The 18735-nt window shown below is 50.3% G+C and overlaps 1 protein-coding gene across 1 annotated transcript in view; it reads right to left on the bottom strand.

The window, feature by feature from the left end:
* The window catches only part of LOC139247550 (CCR4-NOT transcription complex subunit 3-like), a 51766-nt gene that overhangs the window by 25068 nt on the left and 7963 nt on the right, over positions 1 to 18735 (bottom strand). The window contains exons 4-5 of the mRNA XM_070871658.1: positions 4008 to 4097; positions 2358 to 2486 (exon numbers count right to left, since the gene is read on the bottom strand). Coding sequence (XP_070727759.1) covers positions 2358 to 2486; positions 4008 to 4097 — 219 coding nt within the window. The remainder of the gene's footprint in view (positions 1 to 2357; positions 2487 to 4007; positions 4098 to 18735) is intronic.

Below are 18735 nucleotides of genomic sequence, written 5' to 3'. Positions count from 1 at the left end.
TCTAGGCCCTTGAGCCTGATTCCCTAGGCCCTTGAGCCTGATTCTCTAGGCCCTTGAGCCTGATTCTCTAGGCCCTTGAGCCTGATTCTCTAGGCCCTTGAGCCTGATTCTCTAGGCCCTTGAGCCTGATTCCCTAGGCCCTTGAGCCTGATTCTCTAGGCCCTTGAGCCTGATTCCCTAGGCTCTTGAGCCTGATTCTCTAGGCCCTTGAACCTGATTCTCTAGGCCCTTGAGCCTGATTCTCTAGGCCCTTGAGCCTGATTCCCTAGGCCCTTGAGCCTGATTCTCTAGGCCCTTGAGCCTGATTCCCTCGGCCCTTGAGCCTGATTCCCTAGGCCCTTGAGCCTGATTCTCAAGGCCGTTGAGCCTGATTCTCTAGGCCCTTGAGCCTGATTTCCTCGGCCGTTGAGCCTGATTCACTAGGCCACCGAGCCTGATTCTCTAGGCCCTTGAGCCTGATTCTCTAGGCCCTTGAGCCTGATTCTCTAGGCCCTTGAGCCTGATTCTCTAGGCCCTTGAGCCTGATTCTCTAGGCCCTTGAGCCTGATTCTCTAGGCCCTTGAGCCTGATTTCCTCGGCCCTTGAGCCTGATTCTCTAGGCCCTTGAGCCTGATTCTCTAGGCCCTTGAGCCTGATTCTCTAGGCCCTTGAGCCTGATTCTCTAGGCCCTTGAGCCTGATTCTCTAGGCCCTTGAGCCTGATTCTCTAGGCCCTTGAGCCTGATTTCCTCGGCCCTTGAGCCTGATTCTCTAGGCCCTTGAGCCTGATTCCAAGGCCCTTGAACCTGATTCTCTAGGCCCTTGAGCCTGATTCCAAGGCCCTTGAACCTGATTCCCTAGGCCCTTGAGCCTGATTCTCTAGGCCCTTGAGCCTGATTCTCTAGGCCCTTGAGCCTGATTCTCAAGGCCCTTGAGCCTGATTCCCTAGGCCCTTGAGCCCGATTCTCTAGGCCCTTGAGCCTGATTCTCTAGGCCCTTGAGCCTGATTCCCTAGGCTCTTGAGCCTGATTCTCTAGGCCCTTGAGCCTGATTCCCTAGGCCCTTGAGCCTGATTCTCGAGGCCCTTGAGCCTGATCCCTGGGCCTTTAAACCACCTCGATTGCCTGGGCCCAAAAGAAAGATATTGGGACTAGAAGGGAGAGCCACATAGATTTTTAATACACCACCCGTCCTCCAAACCTGGGACTAAACTGCCAACAGGTAGATGTATATACTCTGGGACGCAAGCCTCATAATCCAGGCCCCACACTCGCCGGTGCCAGTACTGAGGGAGCGCCGCACTGTCGGAGGGACAGTACTGAGCGAGCGCCGCACTGTCGGAGGGGCTGTACTGAGGGAGTGCCGTACTGTCGGAGGGGCAGTACTGAGGGAGTGCCGTACTGTCGGATGGGCAGTACTGAGGGAGCGCCGCACTGTCGGAGGGGCTGTACTGAGGGAGTGCCGTACTGTCGGAGGGGCAGTACTGAGGGAGCGCCGTACTGTCGGAGGGGCAGTACTGAGGGAGCCCCGCACTGTCGGAGGGGCAGTACTGAGGGAGCCCCGCACTGTCGGAGGGGCAGTACTGAGGGAGCCCCGCACTGTCGGAGGGGCAGTACTGAGGGAGCCCCGCACTGTCGGAGGGGCAGTACTGAGGGAGTGCCGCACTGTCGGAGGGGCAGTACTGAGGGAGTGCCGTACTGTCGGAGGGGCAGTACTGAGGGAGTGCCGCACTGTCGGAGGGGCAGTACTGAGGGAGTGCCGTACTGTCGGAGGGGCAGTACTGAGGGAGTGCCGCACTGTCGGAGGGGCAGTACTGAGGGAGTGCCGTACTGTCCGAGGGGCAGTACTGAGGGAGTGCCGCACTGTCGGAGGGGCAGTACTGAGGGAGCCCCGCACTGTCGGAGGGGCAGTACTGAGGGAGCCCCGCACTGTCGGAGGGGCAGTACTGAGGGAGCCCCGCACTGTCGGAGGGGCAGTACTGAGGGAGCCCCGCACTGTCGGAGGGGCAGTACTGAGGGAGCCCCGCACTGTCGGAGGGGCAGTACTGAGGGAGCCCCGTACTGTCGGAGGGGCAGTACTGAGGGAGCCCCGCACTGTCGGAGGGGCAGTACTGAGGGAGCCCCGCACTGTCGGAGGGGCAGTACTCAGGGTGCCCCGTACTGTCGGAGGGGCAGTACTGAGGGAGCCCCGTACTGTCGGAGGGGCAGTACTGAGGGAGCCCCGTACTGTCGGAGGGGCAGTACTGAGGGAGCCCCGCACTGTCGGAGGGGCAGTACTGAGGGAGCGCCGTACTGTCGGAGGGGCAGTACTGAGGGAGCCCCGCACTGTTGGAGGGAGATGTATATACTCTGGGACTCGAGCCCTGATCCTATCCCTTACCGTTAACCACTGGCCCACATCTTCCTTCTCTTTCTGCGCTGGGTCGATCTTGGTCGCAAGGCCCAAGCCTTCCTTGGAGTAGGCTTTGGTTTTAGTCTCTCGCTCTACCACCTTAAACCGTTCCATTTGCTGCGAGGAGGAGAGAGACAAGTGGGCGGGGAGAAGGAGAGATACATGAACAAGTACCCACATTTATATCGACCCTTTATTAGGTAGTAAAACGTTGCAAGGCCCATCACAGCTAGATTTTCCAATCCCTCCATGGCCCCCTCCCTATCTCTGTAACCTCCTCCAGCCCCTACAATTCTCATCCTCCTGTTCAAATCCCTCCCTCGCCCCCTCCCTATCTCTGTAACCTCCTCCAGCCCCTACAATTCTCATCCTCCTGTTCCAATCCCTCCCTCGCCCCCTCCCTATCTCTGTAACCCCCTCCAGCCCCTACAATTCTCATCCTCCTGTTCCAATCCCTCCCTCGCCCCCTCCCTATCTCTGTAACCTCCTCCAGCCCCTACAATTCTCATCCTCCTGTTCCAATCCTTCCCTCCCTATCTCTGTAACCTCCTCCAGCCCCTACAATTCTCATCCTCCTGTTCAAATCCCTCCCTCGCCCCCCCCTCCCTATCTCTGTAACCTCCTCCAGCCCCTACAATTCTCATCCTCCTGTTCAAATCCCTCCCTCGCCCCCCTCCCTATCTGTGTAACCTCCTCCAGCCCCTACAATTCTCATCCTTTGTTCAAATCCCTCCCTCGCCCCCCTCCCTATCTCTGTAACTTCCTCCAGCCCCTACAATTCTCATCCTCCTGTTCAAATCCCTCCCTCGCCCCCTCCCTATCTCTGTAACCCCCTCCAGCCCCTACAATTCTCATCCTCCTGTTCCAATCCTTCCCTCGCCCCCTCCCTATCTCTGTAACCTCCTCCAGCCCCGACAATTCTCATCCTCCTGTTCCAATCCTTCCCTCGCCCCCTCCCTATCTCTGTAACCTCCTCCAGCCCCTACAATTCTCATCCTCCTGTTCAAATCCCTCCCTCGCCCCCTCCCTATCTCTGTAACCCCCTCCAGCCCCTACAATTCTCATCCTCCTGTTCCAATCCTTCCCTCGCCCCCTCCCTATCTCTGTAACCTCCTCCAGCCCCGACAATTCTCATCCTCCTGTTCCAATCCTTCCCTCGCCCCCTCCCTATCTCTGTAACCTCCTCCAGCCCCGACAATTCTCATCCTCCTGTTCAAATCCCTCCCTCGCCCCCCTCCCTATCTCTGTAACCCCCTCCAGCCCCGACAATTCTCATCCTCCTGTTCAAATCCCTCCCTCGCCCCCCCTCCCTATCTCTGTAACCCTCCGAGATCTCTGCGCTCCCCAATTCTATTTGGCCCCGAGCCACACCGGGAGATATCGGGGACAGGGGACCACAAGCTGGGTCACAGAGAGGTGGGTTTTAAGGAGCGTCTTGAAGGAGGAGAGAGAGAGAGGCGGAGAGGTTTAGGGAGGGAGTTCCAGAGCTCGGGGCCCCAGGCAGCTGAAGGCTCGGCCGCCGATGGTGGAGCGATCGGGGGATGCTCAAGGGGGCAGGATTGGAGGGGTGCAGAGATGTCGGAGTGTGAAAGGACAGTTCTCGACCCACAGACCCGCCTGTCGCACAAGCTCCCTTACCGTCTCAATCAGCCTCCGATTCTCAATCAGTTGTCTTTTGTCTTTGATCTCGTTGGACGCCACCCACGTCTTAATTTGGTCTCGTAACCTCTGCCAGGGCAAGGAGAGGGAAGGTGGTTAAGATACAGGTCGGCAGTAAGTTGCCAACAAAGCTCGCCTGGGTGAGTTGCAGCTCCGACAAACACTCGAGAAGCGAGGCACCACCCAGGACAGAGCAGCCCGCTCGATCGAGCACGCTACACACCACCTTCAACCCTCACTCCCTCCACCGCCGGCACACAGTGGCTGCAGTGAGCACCGTCTACAAGTCGACACATGGACAGTAGACACCTCGAGTCGCTGGAGAAATACCACCAACGCTGTCTCCGCGAGATCCTGCAAATCCCCCGGGGAGGACAGACGCACCAACGTTAGCGTCCTCGACCAGGCCCGACATCCCCAGCATCGAAGCACTGACCACACTCGACCAGCTCCGCTGGGCAGGGCCACATTGTCCGCATGCCCCCCCCAGAAACGAGACTCCCCAAAGCGAGCGCTCTACTCGGAACTCCTTCACGGGCAAGCGAGCCCCAAGGTGGGCAGAGGGAACGTTACAAGGGACACACCCCTCCCCTGATAAAGTGCAACATCCCCCACCGACACCTGGGAGTCCCTGGCCAAAGACCAGTCCACCCTGAGTGGAGGAAGTGCATCCGGGAGGGCGCTGAGCACCTCGAGTCTCGTCGCCAATTGCGAGCACGCAGAAAGCAAGCGCAGGCAGCGGAAGGAGCGTGCGGCAAACCTGTCCCACCTTCCCCTTCCCTCAACGTCTATCTGTCCCACCCTCCCCTTCCCTCAACGTCTATCTGTCCCACCCTCCCCTTCCCTCAACGTCTCTCTGTCCCACTCTCCCCTTCCCTCAACGTCTATCTGTCCCACCCTCCCCTTCCCTCAACGTCTATCTGTCCCACCCTCCCCTTCCCTCAACGTCTATCTGTCCCACCCTCCCCTTCCCTCAACGTCTATCTGTCCCACCCTCCCCTTCCCTCAACGTCTATCTGTCCCACCCTCGCCTTCCCTCAACGTCTCTCTGTCCCACCCTCCCCTTTCCCTCAACGTCTATCTGTCCCACCCTCCCCTTCCCTCAACGTCTCTCTGTCCCACCCTCCCCTTCCCTCAACGTCTATCTGTCCCACCCTCCCCTTCCCTCAACGTCTATCTGTCCCACCCTCCCCTTCCCTCAACGTCTATCTGTCCCACCCTCCCCCTTCCCTCAACGTCTATCTGTCCCACCCTCCCCTTCCCTCAACGTCTATCTGTCCCACCCTCCCCTTTCCTCAACGTCTATCTGTCCCACCCTCCCCTTCCCTCAACGTCTATCTGTCCCACCCTCCCCTTCCCTCAACGTCTATCTGTCCCTCCCTCCCCTTCCCTCAACGTCTATCTGTCCCACCCTCCCCTTCCCTCAACGTCTATCTGTCCCACCTGTGACAGGGTCTGTGGTTCCCGTATTGGACTGTTCAGTCACTAAGGACTCAGAGAAACATAGAAAATAGGTGCAGGAGCAGGCCATTGGGCCCTTCGAGCCTGCACCAGCATTCAATATGCTCATGGCTGATCATTCCCTCAGTACCCCACTCCTGCCTTCTCTCCATACCCCCCTGATCCCTTTAGCCGTAAGGGCCACATCCAACTCCCTTTTGAATATATCCAACGAACTGGCCCCCAACAACTTTCTGTGGTAGAGAATTCCACAGGTTCACAATTCTCTGAGTGAAGAAGTTTCTCCTCATAGAAACATAGAAACATAGAAAATAGGTGCAGGAGCAGGCCATTCAGCCCTTCTAGCCTGCACCGCCATTCAATGAGTTCATGGCTGAACATGAAACTTCAGTACCCCCTTCCTGCTTTCTCTCCATACCCCTTGATCCCCCGAGTAGTAAGGACTTCATCTAACTCCCTTTTGAATATATTTAGTGAATTGGCCTCAACTACTTCCTGTGGTAGAGAATTCCACAGGTTCACCACTCTCTGGGTGAAGAAGTTTCTCCTTATCTCGGACCTAAATGGCTTACCCCTTATCCTTAGACTGTGACCCCTGGTTCTGGACTTCCCCAACATCGGGAACATTCTTCCTGCATCTAACCTGTCTAAACCTGTCAGAATTTTAAACGTTTCTATGAGGTCCCCTCTCATTCTTCTGAACTCCAGTGAATACAAGCCCAGCTGATCCAGTCTTTCTTGATAGGTCAGTCCCACCATCCCGGGAATCAGTCTGGTGAATCTTCGCTGCACTCCCTCAATAGCAAGAATGTCCTTCCTCAGGTTAGGAGACCAAAACTGTACACAATACTCCAGGTGTGACCTCACCAAGGCCCTGTACAACTGTAGCAACACCTCCCTGCCCCTGTACTCAAATCCCCTCGCTATGAAGGCCAACATGCCATTTGCTTTCTTAACCGCCTGCTGTACCTGCATGCCAACCTTCAATGACTGATGTACCATGACACCCAGGTCTCGTTGCACCTTCCCTTTTCCTAATCTGTCACCATTCAGATAATAGTCTGTCTCTCTGTTTTTACCACCAAAGTGGATAACCTCACATTTATCCACATTATACTTCATCTGCCACGCATTTGCCCACTCACCTAACCTATCCAAGTCACCCTGCAGCCTCATAGCATCCTCCTCGCAGCTCATACTGCCACCCAACTTAGTGTCATCCGCAAATTTGGAGATACTACATTTAATCCCCTCGTCTAAATCATTAATGTACAATGTAAACAGCTGGGGCCCCAGCACAGAACCTTGCGGTACCCCACTAGTCACTGCCTGCCATTCTGAAAAGTCCCCATTTACTCCTACTCTTTGCTTCCTGTCTGACAACCAGTTCTCAATCCATGTCAGCACACTACCCCCAATCCCATGTGCTTTAACTTTGCACATTAATCTCTTGTGTGGGACCTTGTCGAAAGCCTTCTGAAAGTCCAAATATACCACATCAACTGGTACTCCTTTGTCCACTTTATTGGAAACATTCTCAAAAAATTCCAGAAGATTTGTCAAGCATGATTTCCCTTTCACAAATCCATGCTGACTTGGACCTATCATGTCACCATTTTCCAGATGCACTGCTATGACATCCTTAATAATTGATTCCATCATTTTACCCACTACTGAGGTCAGGCTGACCGGTCTATAATTCCCTGTTTTCTCTCTCCCTCCTTTTTTAAAAAGTGGGGTTACATTGGCTACCCTCCACTCGATAGGAACTGATCCAGAGTCAATGGAATGTTGGAAAATGACTGTCAATGCATCCACTATTTCCAAGGCCACCTCCTTAAGTACTCTGGGATGCAGTCCATCAGGCCCTGGGGATTTATCGGCCTTCAATCCCATCAATTTCCCCAACACAATTTCCCGGCTAATAAGGATTTCCCTCAGTTCCTCCTCCTTAATAGACCCTCTGACCACTTTTATATCCGGAAGGTTGTTTGTGTCCTCCTTCGTGAATACCGAACCAAAGTACTTGTTCAATTGGTCCGCCATTTCTTTGTTCCCCGTTATGACTTCCCCTGATTCTGACTGCAGGGGACCTACGTTTGTCTTTACTAACCTTTTTCTCTTTACATACCTATCGAAACTTTTGCAATCCGCCTTAATGTTCCCTGCAAGCTTCTTCTCGTACTCCATTTTCCCTGCCCTAATCAAACCCTTTGTCCTCCTCTGCTGAGTTCTAAATTTCTCCCAGTCCCTGGGTTCACTGCCATTTCTGGCCAATTTGTATGCCACTTCCTTGGCTTTAATACTATCCCTGATTTCCCTAGATAGCCACGGTTGAGCCACCTTCCCTTTTTTATTTTTACGCCAGACAGGAATGTACAATTGTTGTAATTCATCCATGCGGTCTCTAAATGTATGCCATTGCCCATCCACAGTCAACCCCTTCAGTATCATTCGCCAATCTATCCTAGCCAATTCACGCCTCATACCTTCAAAGTTACCCTTCTTTAAGTTCTGGACCATGCTCTCTGAATTAACTGTTTCATTCTCCATCCTAATGCAGAATTCCACCATATTATGGTCACTCTTCCCCAAGGGGCCTCGCACAACGAGATTGCTAATTAATCCTCTCTCATTACACAACACCCAGTCTAAGATGGCCTCCCCCCTAGTTGGTTCCTCGACATATTGGTCTAGAAAACCATCCCTTATGCACTCCAGGAAATCCTCCTCCACCGTATTGCTTCCAGTTTGGTTAGCCCAATCTATGTGCATATTAAAGTCACCCATTATAACTGCTGCACCTTTATTGCACGCACCCCTAATTTCCTGTTTGATGCCCTCCCGAAAATCACTACTACCGTTTGGAGGTCTGTACACAACTCCCACTAACGATTTTTGCCCTTTAGTGTTCTGCAGCTCTACCCATATAGATTCCACATCATCCAAGCTAATGTCTTTCCTAACTGTTGCATTAATCTCCTCTTTAACCAGCAATGCTACCCCACCTCATTTTCCTTTTATTCTATCCTTCCTGAATGTTGAATACCCCTGGATGTTGAGTTCCCAGCCCTGATCATCCTGGAGCCACGTCTCCGTAATCCCAATCACATCATATTTGTTAACATCTATTTGCACAGTTAATTCATCCACCTTATTGCGGATACTCCTTGCATTAAGACACAAAGCCTTCAGGCTTGTTTTTTTAACACCCTTTGTCCTAAATGGCTTACCCCTTATCCTTAGACTGTGAGCCCTGGTTCTGGACTTCCCCAACATCGGGAACATTCTTCTTGCATCTAACCTGTCCAGTCCCGTCAGAATTTTATATGTTTCTATGAGATCCCATCTCATCCTTCTAAACTCCAGTGAATATAAGCCCAGTCGATCCAGTCTTTCTTCATATGTCAGTCCTGCCATCCCGGGAATCAGTCTGGTGAACCTTCGCTGCACTCCCTCAATAGCAAGAATGTCCTTCCTCAGATTAGGAGACAAAAACTGAACACAATATTCCAGGTGTGGCCTCACCAAGGCCCTGTACAACTGCAGTAAGACCTCCCTGCTCCTATACTCAAATCCTCTCGCTATGAAGGCCAACATACCATTTGCCTTCTTCACCGCCTGCTGTACCTGCATGGCCAACTTTCAGTAACTGATGTACCATGACACCCAGGTCTCGTTGCACCTCCCCTTTTCCTAATCTGTCACCATTCAGATAATATTCTGTCTTCCTGTTTTTGCCCCCAAAGTGGATAACCTCACATTTATCCACATTATACTGCATCTGCCAAGCATTTGCCCCACTCACCTAACCTGTCCAAGTCACCCTGCAGCCTCTTAGCATCCTCCTCACAGCTCACACCGCCACCCAGCTTATTGTCATCTGCAAACTTGGAGATATTACACTCAATTCCTTCGTCTAAATCATTAATGTATATTGTAAATAGCTGGGGTCCCAGCACTGAACCCTGCGGCACCCCACTAGTCACTGCCTGCCATTCTGAAAAGGACCCGTTTATCCCGACTCTCTGCTTCCTGTCTGCCAACCAGTTCTCGATCCCCGTCAGTACATTACCCCCAATACCATGCGCTTTAATTTTACACACCAATCTCTTGTGTGGGACCTTGTCAAAAGCCTTTTGAAAGTCCAAATACACCACATCCACTGGTTCCCCCTTGTCCACTCTACTGGTTACATCCTCAAAAAATTCCAGAAGATTTGTCAAGCATGATTTCCCCTTTCATAAATCCACTCCATCCCTTGACTGGGAAATATATCGGCCGTTCCTTCATCGTCGCTGGGTCACAATCCGGGAACTCCCTCCCTAACAGCACTGTGGGAGCACCTTCACCACACGGACTGCAGCGGTTCAAGAAGGGGGCTCACCCCCACCTTCTCAAGCGACGATTAGGGGCGGGCAATAAATGGCAGTCTTGCCAGCGACGGACATATCTCAGGAATGAACAACAAACAAGGCCTGGTTAGACCACACCTGGAGCACTGTGAGCAGTTCCGAGCCCCCACACCGTCGGGAGGATATATTGGCCTTGGGCGGGAGTACAGTGTGGGTTTACCAGACTGATACCCGCGCGCCAAGCATTAAGTTACAAGGAGAGAATACACAAACTAGGGTTGTGTTCCCAGGAACTTAGACGGTTAAGGGGCAGACTGATGGAGGTTTTCCGGATATGAAGGCGAACCGATTGAGAGAGACCATCTCCGCTTCGGAAGAGAGGGGCTGAATGGGCCTCCTGTCCCTGTGTAACAGGCTCGAGGGGCTGAATGGGCCTCCTCCTGTTCCTGTGTAACAGGCTCGAGGGGATGAATGGGCCTCCTCCTGTTCCTGTGTAACAGGCTCGAGGGGCTGAATGGGCCTCCTCCTGTTCCTGTGTAACAGGCTCGAGGGGATGAATGGGCCTCCTCCTGTTCCTGTGTAACAGGCTCGAGGGGCTGAATGGGCCTCCTCCTGTTCCTGTGTAACACACTCGAGGGGCTGAATGGGCCTCCTGTTCCTGTGTAACAGGCTCGAGGGGCTGAATGGGCCTCCTCCTGTTCCTGTGTAACAGGCTCGAGGGGCTGAATGGGCCTCCTGTTCCTGTGTAACAGGCTCGAGGGACTGAATGGGCCTCCTGTTCCTGTGTAACAGACTCGAGGGGCTGAATGGGCCTTCTCCTGTTCCTGTGTAACAGGCTCGAGGGGCTGAATGGGCCTCCTCCTGTTCCTGTGTAACAGGCTCGGGGGCTGAATGGGTCTCCTGTTCCTGTATAACAGGCTCGAGGGGCTGAATGGGCCTCCTCCTGTTCCTATGTAACAGGCTCGAGGGGCTGAATGGGCCTCCTGTTCCTGTGTAACAGGCTTGAGGGGCTGAATGGGCCTCCTCCTGTTCCTGTGTAACAGACTCGAGGGGCCGAATGGGCCTCCTGTTCCTGTGTAACAGGCTTGAGGGGCTGAATGGGCCTCCTCCTGTTCCTGTGTAACAGGCTCGAGGGACTGAATGGGCCTCCTGTTCCTGTGTAACAGGCTCGAGGGGCTGAATGGGCCTCCTCCTCTTCCTGTGTAACAGGCTCGAGGGGCTGAATGGGCCTCCTGTTCCTGTGTAACAGGCTCGAGGGGCTGAATGGGCCTCCTCCTGTTCCTGTGTAACAGGCTCGAGGGGCTGAATGGGCCTCCTCCTGTTCCTGTGTAACAGGCTCGAGGGGCTGAATGGCCCTCCTGTTCCTGTGTAACAGGCTCGAGGGGCTGAATGGGCCTCCTGTTCCTGTGTAACAGGCTCGAGGGACTGAATGGGCCTCCTGTTCCTGTGTAACAGGCTCGAGGGGCTGAATGGGCCTCCTGTTCCTGTGTAACAGGCTCAAGGGGCTGAATGGGTCTCCTGTTCCTGTGTAACAGACTCGAGGGGCTGAATGGGCCGCCTCCTGTTCCTGTGTAACAGGCTCGAGGGACTGAATGGGCCTCCTGTTCCTGTGTAACGGGCTCGAGAGGCTGAATGGGCCTCCTGTTCCTGTGTAACAGGCTCGAGGGGCTGAATGGGCCTCCTCCTGTTCCTGTGTAACAGGCTCGAGGGGCTGAATGGGCCTCCTCCTGTTCCTGTGTAACAGGCTCGAGGGGCAGAATGGGCCTCCTGTTCCTGTGTAACAGGCTCGAGGGGCTGAATGGGCCTCCTGTTCCTGTGTAACAGGCTCGAGGTGCTGAATGGGCCTCCTGTTCCTGTGTAACAGGCTCGAAGGGCTGAATGGGCCCCCTGTTCCCGTGTAACAGGCTCGAGGGGCTGAATGGGCCTCCTCCTGTTCCTGTGTAACAGGCTCAAGGGGCTGAATGGGCCTCCTGTTCCTGTGTAACAGGCTCGAGGGGCTGAATGGGCCTCCTCCTGTTCTTGTGTAACAGGCTCGAGGGGCTGAATGGGCCTCCTGTTCCTGTGTAACAGGCTCGAGGGGCTGAATGGACCTCCACGTGCAGAGTTAATGAGTGACCCTTACCCTGAATAAACAGTGACTCTGTACAGTTACAGTGAGTGACCCTTACCCTGAATAAACAGTGACTCTGTACAGTTACACAGTGAGTGACCCTTACCCTGAATAAACAGTGACTCTGTACAGTTACAGTGCGTGACCCTTACCCTGAATAAACAGTGACTCTGTACAGTTAGTGAGTGACCCTTATCCTGAATAAACAGTGACTCTGTACAGTTAGTGAGTGACCCTTACCCTGAATAAACACTGACTCTGTACAGTTACAGTGAGTGACCCTTACCCTGAATAAACAGTGACTCTGTACAGTTACAATGAGTGACCCTTACCCTGAATAAACAGTGACTCTGTACAGTTACTGAGTGACCCTTACCCTCAATAAACAGTGACTCTGTACATTTAGTGAATGACCCTTACCCTGAATAAACAGTGACTCTGTACAGTTACAGTGAGTGACCCTTACCCTGAATAAACAGTGACTCTGTACAGTTACAGTGAGTGACCCTTACCCTGAATAAACAGTGACTCTGTACAGTTAGTGAGTGAGCCTTACCCTGAATAAACAGTGACTCTGTACAGTTAGTGAGTGACCCTTACCCTGAATAAACAGTGACTCTGTACAGTTAGTGAGTGACCCTTACCCTGAATAAACAGTGACTCTGTACAGTTACAGTGAGTGACCCTTACCCTGAATAAACAGTGACTCTGTACAGTTAGTGAGTGACCCTTACCCTGAATAAACAGTGACTCTGTACAGTTAGTGAGTGACCCTTACCCTGAATAAACAGTGACTCTGTACAGTTAGTGAGTGACCCTTACCCTGAATAAACAGTGACTCTGTACAGTTACAGTGAGTGACCCTTACCCTGAATAAACAGTGACTCTGTAAAGTTAGTGAGTGACCCTTACCCTGAATAAACAGTGACTCTGTACAGTTACAGTGAGTGACCCTTACCCTGAATAAACAGTGACTCTGTACAGGTAGTGAGTGACCCTTACCCTGAATAAACAGTGACTCTGTACAGTTACTGAGTGACCCTTACCCTCAATAAACAGTGACTCTGTACATTTAGTGAGTGACCCTTACCCTGAATAAACAGTGACCCTGTACAGTTACAGTGAGTGACCCTTACCCTGAATAAACAGTGACTCTGTACAGTTAGTGAGTGACCCTTACCCTGAATAAACAGTGACTCTGTACAGTTAGTGAGTGACCCTTACCCTGAATAAACAGTGACTCTGTACAGTTAGTGAGTGACCCTTACCCTGAATAAACAGTGACTCTGTACAGTTACAGTGAGTGACCCTTACCCTGAATAAACAGTGACTCTGTACAGTTAGTGAGTGACCCTTACCCTGAATAAACAGTGACTCTGTACAGTTACAGTGAGTGACCCTTACCCTGAATAAACAGTGACTCTGTACAGTTACAGTGAGTGACCCTTACCCTGAATAAACAGTGACTGTACAGTTAGTGAGTGACCCTTACCCTGAATAAACAGTGACTCTGTACAGTTAGTGAGTGACCCTTACCCTGAATAAACAGTGACTCTGTACAGTTACAGTGAGTGACCCTTACCCTGAATAAACAGTGACTCTGTACAGTTAGTGAGTGACCCTTACCCTGAATAAACAGTGACTCTGTACAGTTAGTGAGTGACCCTTACCCTGAATAAACAGTGACTCTGTACAGTTACAGTGAGTGACCCTTACCCTGAATAAACAGTGACTCTGTACAGTTAGTGAGTGACCCTTACCCTGAATAAACAGTGACTCTGTACAGTTAGTGAGTGACCCTTACCCTGAATAAACAGTGACTCTGTACAGTTACAGTGAGTGACCCTTACCCTGAATAAACACTGACTCTGTACAGTTAGTGAGTGACCCTTACCCTGAATAAACAGTGACTCTGTACAGTTAGTGAGTGACCCTTACCCTGAATAAACAGTGACTCTGTACAGTTAGTGAGTGACCCTTACCCTGAATAAACAGTGACTCTGTACAGTTTGTGAGTGACCCTTACCCTGAATAAACAGTGACTCTGTACAGTTAGTGAGTGACCCTTACCCTGAATAAACAGTGACTCTGTACAATTACAGTGAGTGACCCTTACCCTGAATAAACAGTGACTCTGTACAGTTAGTGCGTGACCCTTACCCTGAATAAACAGTGACTCTGTACAGTTATACAGTGAGTGACCCTTACCCTGAATAAAAAGTGACTCTGTACAGTTAGTGAGTGACCCTTACCCTGAATAAACAGTGACTCTGTACAGTTAGTGAGTGACCCTTACCCTGAATAAACAGTGACTCTGTACAGTTAGTGAGTGACCCTTACCCTGAATAAACAGTGACTCTGTACAGTTACACAGTGAGTGACCCTTACCCTGAATAAACACTGACTCTGTCCAGTTCCACAGTGAGTGACCCTTACCCTGAATAAACAGTGACTCTGTACAGTTACAGTGAGTGACCCTTACCCTGAATAAACACTGACTCTGTTACAGTGAGTGACCCTTACCCTGAATAAACAGACTCTGTACAATTACAGTGAGTGACCCTTACCCTGAATAAACAGTGACTCTGTACAGTTAGTGCGTGACCCTTACCCTGAATAAACAGTGACTCTGTACAGTTAGTGAGTGACCCTTACCCTGAATAAACAGTGACTCTGTACAGTTAGTGAGTGACCCTTACCCTGAATAAACAGTGACTCTGTACAGTTAGTGAGTGACCCTGACCCTGAATAAACAGTGACTCTGTACAGTTACAGTGAGTGACCCTGACCCTGAATAAACAGTGACTCTGTACAGTTAGTGAGTGACCCTTACCCTGAATAAACAGTGACTCTGTACAGTTAGTGAGTGACCCTTACCCTGAATAAACAGTGACTCTGTACAGTTACAGTGAGTGACCCGTACCCTGAATAAACAGTGACTCTGTACAGTTAGTGAGTGACCCTTACCCTGAATAAACAGTGACTCTGTACAGTTACAGTGAGTGACCCTTACCCTGAATAAACAGTGACTCTGTACAGTTACAGTGAGTGACCCTTACCCTGAATAAACACTGACTCTGTACAGTTACACAGTGAGTGACCCTTACCCTGAATAAACAGTGACTCTGTACAGTTACAGTGAGTGACCCTTACCCTGAATAAACAGTGACTCTGTACAGTTAGTGAGTGACCCTTACCCTGAATAAACAGTGACTCTGTACAGTTAGTGAGTGACCCTTACCCTGAATAAACAGTGACTCTGTACAGTTTGTGAGTGACCCTTACCCTGAATAAACAGTGACTCTGTACAGTTAGTGAGTGACCCTTACCCTGAATAAACAGTGACTCTGTACAGTTAGTGAGTGACCCTTACCCTGAATAAACAGTGACTCTGTACAGTTAGTGAGTGACCCTTACCCTGAATAAACAGTGACCCTGTACAGTTAGTGAGTGACCCTTACCCTGAATAAACAGTGACTCTGTACAGTTACAGTGAGTGGCCCTTACCCTGAATAAACAGTGACTCTGTACAGTTACAGTGAGTGACCCTTACCCTGAATAAACAGTGACTCTGTACAGTTAGTGAGTGACCCTTACCCTGAATAAACAGTGACCCTGTACAGTTAGTGAGTGACCCTTACCCTGAATAAACAGTGACTCTGTACAGTTACAGTGAGTGACCCTTACCCTGAATAAACAGTGACTCTGTACAGTTACTGAGTGACCCTTACCCTGAATAAAAAGTGACTCTGTACAGTTACAGTGAGTGACCCTTACCCTGAATAAACAGTGACTCTGTACAGTTACAGTGAGTGACCCTTACCCTGAATAAACAGTGACTCTGTACAGTTAGTGAGTGACCCTTACCCTGAATAAACAGTGACTCTGTACAGTTACACAGTGAGTGACCCTTACCCTGAATAAACACTGACTCTGTCCAGTTCCACAGTGAGTGACCCTTACCCTGAATAAACAGTGACTCTGTACAGTTACAGTGAGTGACCCTTACCCTGAATAAACAGTGACTCTGTACAGTTACAGTGAGTGACCCTTACCCTGAATAAACAGTGACTCTGTACAGTTAGTGAGTGACCCTTACCCTGAATAAACAGTGACTCTGTACAGTTACAGTGAGTGACCCTTACCCTGAATAAACAGTGACTCTGTACAGTTAGTGAGTGACCCTTACCCTGAATAAACAGTGACTCTGTACAGTTACAGTGAGTGACCCTTACCCTGAATAAACAGTGACTCTGTACAGTTACAGTGAGTGACCCTTACCCTGAATAAACAGTGACTCTGTACAGTTAGTGAGTGACCCTTACCCTGAATAAACAGTGACTCTGTACAGTTACAGTGAGTGACCCTTGCCCTGAATAAACAGTGACTCTGTACAGTTAGTGAGTGACCCTTACCCTGAATAAACAGTGACTCTGTACAGTTACAATGAGTGACCCTTACCCTGAATAAACAGTGACTCTGTACAGTTACACAGTGAGTGACCCTTACGCTGAATAAACAGTGACTCTGTACAGTTAGTGAGTGACCCTTACCCTGAATAAACAGTGACCCTGTACAGTTAGTGAGTGACCCTTACCCTGAATAAACAGTGACTCTGTACAGTTAGTGAATGACCCTTACCCTGAATAAACAGTGACTCTGTACAGTTAGTGAGTGACCCTTACCTTGAATAAACAGTGACTCTGTACAGTTAGTGAGTGACCCTTACCGTGAATAAACAGTGACTCTGTACAGTTAGGGAGTGACCCTTACCCTGAATAAACAGTGACTCTGTACAGTTACAGTGAGTGACCCTTACCCTGAATAAACAGTGACTCTGTACAGTTACAGTGAGTGACCCTTACCCTGAATAAACAGTGACTCTGTACAGTTAGTGAGTGACCCTTACCCTGAATAAACAGTGACTCTGTACAGTTCGTGAGTGACCCTTACCCTGAATAAACAGTGACTCTGTACAGTTAGTGAGTGACCCTTACCCTGAATAAACAGTGACTCTGTACAGTTCGTGAGTGACCCTTACCCTGAATAAACAGTGACTCTGTACAGTTAGTGAGTGACCCTTACCCTGAATAAACAGTGACTCTGTACAGTTACAGTGAGTGACCCTTACCCTGAATAAACAGTGACTCTGTACAGTTAGTGAGTGACCCTTACCCTGAATAAACAGTGACTCTGTACAGTTACACAGTGAGTGACCCCTACCCTGAATAAACAGTGACTCTGTACAGTTACAATGAGTGACCCTTACCCTGAATAAACAGTGACTCTGTACAGTTACAGTGAGTGACCCTTACCCTGAATAAACAGTGACTCTGTACAGTTACAGTGAGTGACCCTTACCCTGAATAAACAGTGACTCTGTACAGTTAGTGAGTGACCCTTACCCTGAATAAACAGTGACTCTGTACAGTTACAGTGAGTGACCCTTACCCTGAATAAACAGTGACTCTGTACAGTTAGTGAGTGACCCTTACCCTGAATAAACAGTGACTCTGTACAGTTACAGTGAGTGACCCTTACCCTGAATAAACAGTGACTCTGTACAGTTACACAGTGAGTGACCCCTACCCTGAATAAACAGTGACTCTGTACAGTTACAATGAGTGACCCTTACCCTGAATAAACAGTGACTCTGTACAGTTAGTGAGTGACCCTTACCCTGAATAAACAGTGACTCTGTACAGTTCGTGAGTGACCCTTACCCTGAATAAACAGTGACTCTGTACAGTTACACAGTGAGTGACCCCTACCCTGAATAAACAGTGACTCTGTACAGTTACAATGAGTGACCCTTACCCTGAATAAACAGTGACTCTGTACAGTTACAGTGAGTGACCCTTACCCTGAATAAACAGTGACTCTGTACAGTTACAGTGAGTGACCCTTACCCTGAATAAACAGTGACTCTGTACAGTTAGTGAGTGACCCTTACCCTGAATAAACAGTGACTCTGTACAGTTACAGTGAGTGACCCTTACCCTGAATAAACAGTGACTCTGTACAGTTAGTGAGTGACCCTTACCCTGAATAAACAGTGACTCTGTACAGTTACAGTGAGTGACCCTTACCCTGAATAAACAGTGACTCTGTACAGTTACAGTGAGTGACCCTTACCCTGAATAAACAGTGACTCTGTACAGTTAGGGAGTGACCCTTAGCCTGAATAAACAGTGACTCTGTACAGTTACAGTGAGTGACCCTTACCCTGAATAAACAATGACTCTGTACAGTTAGTGAGTGACCCTTACCCTGAATAAACAGTGACTCTGTACAGTTACAGTGAGTGACCCTTACCCTGAATAAACAGTGACTCTGTACAGTTACAGTGAGTGACCCTTACCCTGAAGAAACAGTGACTCTGTACAGTTAGTGAGTGACCCTTACCCTGAATAAACAGTGACTCTGTACAGTTCGTGAGTGACCCTTACCCTGAATAAACAGTGACTCTGTACAGTTACACAGTGAGTGACCCCTACCCTGAATAAACAGTGACTCTGTACAGTTACAATGAGTGACCCTTACCCTGAATAAACAGTGACTCTGTACAGTTAGTGAGTGACCCTTACCCTGAATAAAAAGTGACTCTGTACAGTTACAGTGAGTGACCCTTACCCTGAATAAACAGTGACTCTGTACAGTTACAGTGAGTGACCCTTACCATGAATAAACAGTGACTCTGTACAGTTAGTGAGTGACCCTTACCCTGAATAAACAGTGACTCTGTACAGTTACAGTGAGTGACCCTTACCCTGAATAAACA

This window comes from Pristiophorus japonicus, unplaced genomic scaffold (assembly GCF_044704955.1).
Source record: "Pristiophorus japonicus isolate sPriJap1 unplaced genomic scaffold, sPriJap1.hap1 HAP1_SCAFFOLD_272, whole genome shotgun sequence".
In the NCBI taxonomy this organism is placed as follows: Eukaryota; Metazoa; Chordata; class Chondrichthyes; family Pristiophoridae; genus Pristiophorus; species Pristiophorus japonicus.
The sequence above is the reverse complement of the archived record's forward strand: the minus strand, read 5'-3'. Positions and strand labels throughout refer to the sequence as shown.